Below are 11394 nucleotides of genomic sequence, written 5' to 3'. Positions count from 1 at the left end.
CCCTTGTTCTTATTTGGAAAATCAGTTGTTCTATTGTGTGTGGTGTGGTGTGTGTGTGTGTGTGTGTGTGTGTGTGTGTAGTGTGTGTGTGTAGGGCAGTCTACACAGAACATTGCTTTGTATGTTATAGTGACTTCAGAATAAAACTGGCACATTTTCGTATCTAATTATTTTTACTGAGCTTGGAGGGTTTTAATTAAAATTTAAGAGAGCTCTTCAAGCTCTCCAAGCTCCAGCTTTACCCCACTGTGCTGTGGAGCTCTTGCCATGGTGCATGATGTACAGTAACTGGCAAGCACACTTCTATAGTCTCTAATGATAAATGTTGGGGGATGTTGGAGTATAAATATGTATTGTCAGGTTTCAGTGGGAACTAAAGTTATGGGCACTTTTGATAAGTTATCACTGCTCCTGAATTTATCACATTGGAATTTATGAATCCTATGGTAAAAATAAAGGCGATGGCTCTTCTATTTTCTTAAGAGTCAATAAAGCAAAAGGAAATGTGCATACAGGGACTGTATTCTTTGCTTCTTCACTAAAATACTTGAAAGATACTTTCTGTGTCATGTTTATAATATTTTGGCACTTCTGACTTTAGAGATCACATTGAAATAAAAGGAATAATAAATGTTTACTTACAGATGAACTGTTTTAAGGCAGAATAAAAATTTCCATTATTCTTTCCTCTTCCTTGAACTTTAATTTTAATTAGGATTTATTTACTCTGTTTGACACATATGATAAACCCTTATCGTGTGCAGAACAGTAGTTAGTATTTCTGAATTGTTTTAAAACTAGAAGTGATTTAAAGCTACTCCTAAATACTGCTTTACAGTTTAGGGAATAATCTCCCTTTGTCCCCTCTCTTATACCATGAAAATGATTGTTAGCAGGTAAAATAGTAGCCGGGCATGGTGGCGCACGCCTTTAGTCCCAGCACTCGGGAGGAAGAGACAGGCGGATCCTCTGTGAGTTTGAGGCCAGCCTGGTCTACAGAGTGAGTTCCAGGACAGCTGGAGCTACAGGGAGACCCTGTCTCAAAAAGGCCAAAAAGGCCAAAAAAAAAAAAAAAAAAGATTATTAACAGGTAAAATCATCAGTGTACCATGATAGTATCTCATTTAGCCTAAAATCTTGGTAGCAAGAAGCAAACTTGTGCTTTGTACTCTGTTTGCAGGATAGTTTTAAAAATAAAATGAGTCCTGAATTGTATATTTATTTTTAGTTAGACAAAGTTGCTTGAAAGGTAAACACTTAAATTTGACAAACAAAATCAACCCCTCCCCCCCTCCCCCAAAAGTCAGCCTATCAGAAACTATGCCTCAGAGAAGCAGTGCATGGCCTAATGGGCTGCACGTCTTTTACTAGCATACGGAAGATAGTTATAGTGTAGCTTTAGATTTTGGATTGTTCTGTTTTAATCCCCACTATTTTAAAAATTAGGTAAAATAAAACCAAGCCTTGCATTTATTGAATAGGTATTGATTAGTAAAAATCAACTGTTTCAAAGTAAGAGGGATAAATTTTGGCATCTTATGGCATGCCGCATCAAAACAGAAGCATTGTAAGTTATGTGTATTTCTAACACACTTATAGTATGGTGATATATTATGTGTAATATTGTGATCCTGTATCTCTACTTTGAAAAATAATGTTCCATAGCTGAAGACAGCTGAGTCATTTAACTCTGAACAGTCAAATTTAGCTAATAACATTTGTGGTTACTGTTACCTTGTGTGGGAAGAATATTATTAAATTAATCAAATATGACATTTGTTATGTGACAATCCAGTTATCTGTGAGGCACTTAGGTGCTTTTCCCCCATTTGGAGTCACTGTGGCATTGTATTACAGTCACTCTCTTCTGTCTTATTTTCTCCATGCACATAGTGTAAAACTGGCCTCCTTTATTTTTCCTTCTCTGGTTCCTGCAGATGTGCTAGATCACAACAGGACAAAGTCTGCTCTGATCAGCTGCCTCTGCAAAGCTAGCATTCTGTTGATGGAGCTGAAGGATGTGGCAGAGCAGGGAGGGAGCCTTGCTTTTAATCTGCATCCTTACATGGATACTGAGTGTGAGCTACTCTGCTCCATGGACTGGGACATTTGAAAATATGACTTTTCATTTGTAGCTTCGCACTTTGCTATGGCTTCTCACTCTGATCAGGAACATTCTGCTTGCACAGGAGCTGGGAACAGCCTGTAGCCTTTGACCCTTCTTCTCACCTGCCTAACTCTACAGCGCTATGTGGTACGTGCCCTGAGAGGTTCAGCAGTCAGATGAGTGGTTGAGAGATGTTCTTAGTTTCAAGTCTTCTAGAGTTAAGATGAAATCATGATAAGGCTGTACATAGTGACTCTTACTGCCCTTAGATCAACATCATCAGTGGTTGCTATTAAAATCTTCATGGCTATAAATGTAGACATGCAAAGCCAGTTTTATTTTTTCCCTTCAGCTTCTACTGAAGTAGGAGCTGGTGTTATCTGGACCGACTCAGCGTTACAGCAAGCATTAACTTTCTACTAGAATGTAAAATGCTTTGGGATGTACTAATACACAACTCACGTGAAACTACTTTGGTGATGTTTGGAGCATGTTTTCCTGTTGTCCATGTAGCTCTGCTTTTCTCCCATGCGGTTTCAGCCGTCTTTTCTCTGGATCCTTGAGACATTAGAGACATGCTTTACATCCAGTATGCATGTATGGTCTTGTTCTGAATTTGTGACTATCCTTAATGTATTGGGCTTTTGTCTAACTAATGCACAGTCTCCACTTGGATTTTTTTGTGTGTGTGTCTTTTTGAGACAGGGTCTCCCTGTAGCCCCAGCTGTCCTGGAACTCACTATGTAGACCAGGCTGGCCTTGAACTCACAGAGATCTGCCTGCCTCTGCCTCCCTAGTGCTGGGATTAAAGGCGTGTGCCACCATTCCCTCCACTTGGATCTTAACCAAACATTTTGCACTTCTGTATCTGTAAGTGGATGTCAGTTTAGTGCAATGGTATAACATATCTGAATGGGTAAAAAAGTAACAAACTCTAGTAGAATATAAAATCCTAGGCCTTTTATTGATTTTTCTTCTCTAAATTATTGGTTTTTCCTATCTAATATTAGTGCCATCTCTCTCAGAAATTCCAAACTCTTCTGAGGAAAAAAAAGATCCCTGGCAGACACATCTTTGAAGATTTGCTCCTTATTAGAACGATATAAGTATTGAGCAAACTACTTACCTCATTTCTGAATTTGAAATAGAAACAGTAGGAGACATTTTGTCAATTAAATACAGCTCAAACATTCATGTGCAAGGAAGCCCTATTGGAAGCTCACTCGGAATCTAGTTTGGGAGCGCAGAGGATCACTTCTGAAAGCCTCAGGAGGAGAGAAGGAAGACAGGACTTAGAGGAGGAAGGAAGTCCCGGAAGACGCACAGAGCTTTCACTTAACAGGATTTCTATGTAGAAAGGACTTGAGCCCTCAATAGCCTTTCCATGATGCTCAGATACAGACTCCAATCATCCCTTGGCTGATTGATCATGTCACAAGCAAATGGTCCTTACTTTCAGCAGTACTTTCTAATCCCATGCGATGGACTTCTTTCTTAGGCAAGGTATCGCTGCCTTTTCCCAAGCCTGTCTAGCTTCTCAAACCCTGCAGAGTCATCTTGACCTAACTGTGATTCTGAAAAGTTCAAGGTGGATTTGGAAGCCAGAAGAAAAAATGAAAGGGAAAACGTTCAAGAGATAGGTGCTGATATGGGGGAGCAAAAGCATTTGGAACCGGAGAAACCGTTTTAAATATAATTTTAAAAGAAAGTTATCGGGATTTTGACACTTGGAATGTTAAAGCTTAATGGGAGTATTTAAATCTGCATTCCCGTTTGGAAACGTGCTCTATTTGTTAAGGGTTGAGTCTTAGAAAGCTGATAGGAAACACTTGTAAGCACGAGGCCTGCTTGCAAATCCAGAGAAAGTAATAATGCATAGAGAAAAAAAATAGGTAATTATTAGGACATTCTAATGCTTGGATTTCTACACCCTTAAGAATCTTTATAAAAAATGGATGTAATTACTCCCTATAATCTAGAACATTCTTTAGAAATGTAGTAGGGTAAATAATATTTGAACAGGTGGTTTTTTTTTTAAATAAAAACATATATCACTTTTGGTATAGAAGTTTTAGCAGTTTTCATTATGAGTGAACAGAAAACACCTTGGCTTTATTTATTTGTTTATTTTTTACTTCGCAAAAGTTGGATTTATTTTTTTAAGGGCTAAGTGGTTACAGGTTGATTGGTCTCTTCTCCCTCAAAGATGTGCTCCTTCAAAAGTCCAAATTTTGCTTGGACTTAAAAAAAAATGCCCAGATTTAAAAAGAAAGTCACCTAAATGCAGAACCACAGAAAGAGCTCTTTCCTGTCTTATCAGTCTGATAAATGATAAATGCTGATAAATATTGCAGGAATTATGATGCTGAGCATGATTGTTGAGCACCTCCTCCTGGGGCAATGGTTTAAATCTTCTGGGAAAAGATTGGCTCAGTTGTGGTATTTTATGATAGATAGATAATGGTATTTGTCTGTATTGCAGAATTAAAACAACAGCAACAGAAATGGCTTTTGTATGTTTTCCAGTGAGTTAATTTCTCAATCAGCTAGCCTTCTGACTTCGTAATATGCATCTTTAATATTTACTTTTTTATTTTAATAGATTCCTCCTGCATGGAAAAACTACTTTCAAAAGATTGGAAGGAGAAAATGGAAAGACTAAATACCAGTGAACTTCTTGGAGAAATCAAAGGTAAAATAGAAGGAGTATCAAATCTATAAATGCACAGATGCTATTTTACAGGGTTACCTAGCGCTGATCTTTGCACTATGACAATGGGCTCTTACCTCTAATGTGATTATCTCTGGAAGAGGACAACGCAGCCCTGAACTGTTCTCTGTAAGGTTCACAGTACGAGAATTCATTCTCCCCGGTATCATCATGCAAACATCCATGTTACAGTTTAAACTGCCTCATGAATCTACTTGACAAAAATTATGGGAAAAAATTGTGTCAAAAGATGAAGAGCTATTAAAGAAACGCTCAGTTCTTCTTCCCAAAACCATAACAGCTTAATTCATGGATCAAAATTATTTATTTGAATTTCTTCCAATGGAAAGAGTCATCTATAGAACCCTAGTAAAAGCTTACGGAATGTACTGTGTGTCATGACCAGTGGGTGGATTCTGAGGCATGTTTACCTTGGTTCCCATCCTGCCTCTGCCACTTCCTCCATGGGGCACCTTGGGCAAACCACTGAATGTTTCTGCATTTCATAGTCCCGATCTCTCTGGAGCTGGTAAGAGTTAATAAGCTAATAAGGCTTGATAAGCTCCTCAGGAGAATTCATACGTGCAAAGCTCTTAGGACTGCAGTGCTTGGCACTGAGCAGAGTACTCATGGGTGCAAGTGTTAGTGGTTATTAATATGCCCATTGATTACAAATCGATAGTAATGAAGAGATTTCTGGGATTTAGCATTCCATGACCTTGGACTCGGAGACGTCTTTGTTAATTTAGTTAACCTTTCGTTCGTTCTTTCTTTCTCTTTCTTTCTCTCTCCTTCCTTCCTTCCTTCCTTCCTTCCTTCCTTCATTATTTCTCTGCAGTATAACAAATTAACCTCAATTCCTGGCAGTTTAAAATGGCCAGCATTTCCCCTCTTGGAATTTCAGCCCTCTGGGAGGAGCTCAGCTGGGTGCCTCTGAGGAATCTTGAGGTTGTGGTCAAGTTGGTGGTCAGTGCTTCTCTTACCTGAAGGCGCTACTTTAGCCTGAGGTGGCTACCCTATGGTTCCTGGCAGACTTTAGTTCCTTGCCTCCCTCCCTCCGTCCATCCTTCCCTCCCTCCCTCCCTCCCTCCGTCCCCCTATCTTTCTTTCTTTCTTTCTTTCTTTCTTTCTTTCTTTCTTTCTTTCTTTCTTTCTTTCTTTCTTTCATCTTCTCTCTCTTGTTTTCTTTCTTTTTGTGGACCTTGGAATTGAACTGGACAAATACTAGGCAATATGCTAGATAAGCCCTGTAGCTACCACTGAGCTGCACCCCCAGCCCATACGTCATCCTTTTTAAATATATTAAGTAGCAGGACAAGACAGTATATTTCAGCATTACATTGCCATATTAGTCAAAAAGCCTCACTTCTTGCCTAATCAAACTCTGTCTTGTGGACTCACTTATGGAGATGCAGTATACTATTCCTGCACTTATATGTTGTGAGACGAAGCCTTGACCATTCCTTAATGCGCCAGTCACCTCTGACAGCCGTCCATACTCCTAAAGTGCACCAACACTTTATGAACTTATTCATATTCGTTCTTTGGACTTATCAAACAGCACGAGGTTGTTGAGCTCAGTTAAGATGACATTGTGGTAGTAAGTATCTTATGAAACAGTCACCATGGAAAATTTACTATAGAAAATTGGTAGTATTCTGTTACAGTCAACTCAAATGCAGAGAAAAATCATTCTTTTCCTATGAGTAATTATTAACTCATTCCATTGACTAATATGGTGTCAAAATCGGGTGGAAATTGGATATTATTTTCAATTTAACTGCGTCTGCTTAGTACTCATAAAGGCCATTTGCTATTTTGGAAAACAGGGGAGCGCTACAGAACCGAGAAGTGGAAGAAGTCATTAGTGACACATTCTCCATCCAGCTGCAATAACAGTGCTGTGCGACTTCGCACGTCACTCTGTGTCTTCTTCTCTTTCCAAAAGGCATTGGTTTTATAACAGTGAGAACAGAAATGGATTATGCGAAGGCAAGCTTTTGCCAACATGAGTGATGGGGGTCTTGCTTTCTCTCAGCAGTGTGGGAGCTAACATTTATTATCCTATGACTCAACATGGACTTTTTATATACTCCAGGGTGTGTTCCCCCATACATTTCATCTTTCTTATATCTAATTACAATTATGAGTTTAAAGTCCAAAAAAGAGCAGAAGTTTCAGAGTCTCAAGATGCATAAATTTCAAAAGTGAAACACATGCAGAATTCAACTTTTCAAATCCTTTGGCATTTTCCTCTAGATTTTTTTTTACATGCTATGTGAACTTTTATTTATGTGCTAGTCTAATTTTTTATGCTTCTTCCTCAAATATAACTCATTTTTAAAAATTTGTTGATTTTGTGTGTGTACATCATACAGAACATCCCAAACAATCTTATTCATCTATATACCCACATCCCAAATGGCACCCTCCCATAGCCACCCCCCCCCGACTGGAGCCCATATACTCTGTCATCCCTGTAACTGTCCACTGTGTTGGCGGCACCCCCAGCCATTCCCCAGTGCTTGTCCATTCACTGAATCTAGTCAGCCTATCTAGAGCTCCTTGTTTTAGGAAGATCAGCTGTTCCTCATCTAGCAGCAATCAGTTGCCAACATTCCTTTAGATGATTGGGGTCTGCTGTTCATTTTCTCAGTTCTATGCTGGGTTACTGTCTGGAGTCTCTTGAGCCACCCTGGCCAACAACTAGAAGGAAGGTATTCCCTGTCTGGCATTGTTGCTTGTTATGTAGCCGTTGACTCTTAAAGAATTATATTGTAAATTTTATGTATATAAATGATGTTCTTGGTGAATTTCCTATTCAACTTATTCTGTATTTTATCTCTCCTTATATTTTAACATTTTTGTCACCATAAACATCATATATCAAAAATATATCAGTGATACATTAATTTGAGCATTAAAAACTTTAGCGAAAAGGGTATTCAGATAGTTTGATTTAACCATTGCTGAAGCTCAATGTGCATTTGTATCCGTCAAGATTAGGTGAACCACTGCCCTCCTACGTTTAGCATAATTGCTCTGAGATTTGAAGGTGATCTGCAGTGTATCCTTGAGGAATATGTGCATTTACTGTCTCAAGCACTGTATCTCAGTAGGCCTGTTTTCCTCCGATTCCAAACTTCATACAAACATATTTGTAAGAAACAGACGAAGACTCATGAAATAAACCAAAACTTTTCTTTGATTCTACCTGTCTTGCTGCCGCACATTCATATATATGCTAAACTTCTGATATTGAGTTAATATCATCCCCTTGAGATTCTTTTATAATCTACTTCTCCTTCTTAATGACATAGTAGGGATTTTCACATGATCCAATAATCTTCAAAAACATTGTTATTGGCAAACACATGACATAAAGTGGAGTTTTCATAAACTGGTCGAGCCTTTTATTAGACATTCAAGTTGCTCATTTTCCCTCTGAAGGACTCGTCTAATTCTTGCTGGTCTGCAAGAAGGCCTGATCTATATTTTAGTGCTGCCTTCTGCCGCTTGAGCCGTGTTTTGTCATGTCCGTTTGGAGGCCTGGCTGCTTGTCTGTCCACCCCTTTTCCACGCTGCCCTCCTTTGACAGTTTGTGCTGGCAAGGCTTCTCTGCAGCTCTCGAGGTTAGATGATGTTTTGTCAGATTTTCTTCCAGTTAGTTGGCTCTGTATTGAAACATTTAACCCCTTTCTCCTTTTGAATATATTTTGATGCATAATGTCAACTAGAGGTATAGTTTTTCTTTCCTCCCAAGCAGTTAAACAAGTATATTGTACCGATGATTTAACCTGATTCTTCCTGGCTTGGAATAGCATTTTACATTGTACTCTGATTATCCAGTCTGAACCTTTTTTCAGAGTTTGTTTGTATTCCATCGATCTTTCTATACCAGCTTTTATTAGTACTTTGCTGCGTTAACCATTATAACTTTGTTGTTTATCTATTATAATTTTTGCTTGTTTATTTTGAGACAAGATCTCCCTATAGCCCCAACTGATCTGGAACTTGACTAGGCTGGTCTGGATCTCACCTCACAGAGATCTGCCTGCCTCTGCCTCCGAAGTGTTGGGTTTAACGGCATGCCTCGCTGCACTGGGCCTTATCAGAACTTTTATCTAAGGTATTTCCATATGTGTATGAAATGATCTTGAACTGTTTTGTCAAGGAGTTCATTAACATTCCGAAGTTTTCTAGATGACATTTATATAAAACTATAGGGAGAACTGACATATTTATAAAATTGCATGTTTTCATTTAAAATAATTTATTCAATTCTTATATGTCCTTCAAGAATGTTTTCTTTTAAAAATTCTGCACATTTCCTTTTTTGTTTTACCTATAAAATTAGAGATACACTTCATTTTCTTTCTGTTCCTATATTTAGACTTTCTGCTAAAGTTTTGTTTATTTTCAGTAGTTCATTGAATAATTTCCCTCTTTGTTGAGCTTCCTAGGTCTAATCACAATGCAGCTGATCCCAACACCTATTTGTCCCTCCTCCTCTCATTGCATTGCCTAGACTGCCGAGAATACTGTTATGTTATAGCATTAGTAACCGGCATTTTGACATAGCTTTTAGTTCATAGTGTTGATTTTAATATTTCATATTTAGTATTGACACAAGCTATTTTTTTGAGACAGGGCCTCCTTGGCCCAGCTGACTTTTTATTATGACTCCCTTCCTTATTTTCTTTTGGTTGTTTTTTATATGCTCTGACTTCCTACATTGAATATTTCACTTAAAGCCTTTAAACTTAATAATACAGGCACTTGGGGTTATGAATATACTTCTAGAAATAGCTTTAAGTGCTAGTGAGTTTATGCTTTTAGAGTCCTTGTGATTTTATCAATACTCAATAATTACATTATTTTCCAACTGATTTATGTTTATATATTAGTCACAGGCTAATATCTTCTGTTAAAGTCATACAGTGGCACAAAGGTGGCGACAGGACGGAACACAGCTATGGTTACTCCCAGGAGAATAATTCTAATTCTAGAAGTGGTTAGTGGAGGGCAGGTAAAGTGTGGGCCGTAGAATAACACTGTCGGAAGTATAGCATGTTGCTGAATCCTGATGACTATAGCTAGCTATGCTGATGTTTGAGAAACTGAATCAGAATTCTGAAGACTTTGTCTTGTCTAATGTTTTATTGTTCATATTTAAGGCACACAGCAATGTGTTTCAATTTATGCATACATGCTGCAGAAAGCAAATCAATGTCTGCATCACCTCAGAGTTATCTTTTCCACTTATGTGGTAAGAACACCTAAAATATCTCTTAGTGACTATGTAGTACACGATATTATTTCATCAGCTGTGGCTCTCATGATGCCCATAGGGCCTCTCTACCAGTCCCCTATTTAACTGTGACTTATGCTCTTTGACCTACCATTTACTCTTCTTGTCACTGGCAATTACTGTCCTTTAAATACTTCAGGAGAAATATCCCTATCACCCTTCACAAATATCCTTCCTTCCAGGAGCTGAGTTACTTGAGGATAGACTGCTGTATTTGGCATGAACTTAACAGCAGGTATCTCATAGTGAGGTTTGATTCAAGTTATTACTGTTATAAGTATTGTAAAATAAGTTCATCATTAAGAACTTAAATGAAATACAGCATAAAATGAGCAGGACTTTGTGTTGGGCTACTTCAGAATGAAATGTTATGTCTTGGTCAGTCCACTACATTTAAAAGGGATTCTATCAACTTCTAATTTTCCAAAATGCCTGGAATGGTGAAAACCCTAAAACATTTACTACGAATAGTGATTAAAGACATAGACGGGAAGGACCGTCTGACTTGAAGTTGTACTGGGTAGAAGAACAAATATTTGTTTGTGCTGTTTGAGGGGTTACGGCAACAGGAAACTTCTTAAAAAACAAACAACTGGGGCTGGAGAGATGGCTAGTGGTTAAGAGCACTTACTGCTCTTGCAGAGGACTTGGGTTAGATTCCCAACACCTGCATCTGGTGGCTCATAACCATCTGTAACTCTGGTTCTAAGGAATCTGACACTGTCCCCTGGCTTTGGTTGGATACCTACATGAACATAAGCTCAGGCAGGCACACATGAATAAAAATTTCAAGGCATCTTTAAATAAAACAACTTGTGAAGAATTTATGACATCTGATAGTTATAAAGTTGAAATGCATTAAGAGAGAGTGCCTCAAAAAAAGTCGTATCCATTTCATGCCCATAAATAATCTGGCAGTAGATCATGTAAGACTGATTCTTTACTGTTTACAAAATAAAGTTTAAAGATATCTACAGGCTCGCACCTGCAATCCCAAAACTCAGGAGACTGAGGCAGGAAGATTGCCATGGATTTGAGGCCAGCCTGGACTACATGGTGAATTCCAGGCTAGCCTAGGCTGCAGTGGGGGACCCTGTCTGTCCCTATTCCCTATTGGCAATTTGGGTAATCCCTTCATTGGACAGCATGATAAGAATAGGAGGTAGGATTTGGCTAGGCAGTTAGGGTACAAAGACCCCAAAGAAATGTAGCCAGTTTCTTGGCTAAAAGTCAAAATGTCCTTGGGCCTGTTAGCAACATACTTTG

General features: G+C 38.5%; 1 protein-coding gene across 2 annotated transcripts in view; it reads left to right on the top strand.

Moving 5' to 3' along the window:
* Sox6 (SRY-box transcription factor 6) overlaps positions 1-11394 on the top strand; it is a 485425-nt gene that overhangs the window by 245477 nt on the left and 228554 nt on the right. For both annotated transcript variants that reach the window (XM_008853528.2, XM_008853529.2), the window contains exon 4: positions 4710-4799. In XM_008853528.2, the coding sequence (XP_008851750.1) occupies positions 4710-4799 (90 nt within the window). The remainder of the gene's footprint in view (positions 1-4709; positions 4800-11394) is intronic.

The sequence above is a fragment of the Nannospalax galili genome, unplaced genomic scaffold (assembly GCF_000622305.1).
Source record: "Nannospalax galili isolate Female #2095 unplaced genomic scaffold, S.galili_v1.0 scaffold44, whole genome shotgun sequence".
Taxonomy (NCBI): Eukaryota; Metazoa; Chordata; class Mammalia; order Rodentia; family Spalacidae; genus Nannospalax; species Nannospalax galili.
Note: the sequence above shows the minus strand (reverse complement) of the source record. Positions and strands in the feature narration are given on the sequence as shown.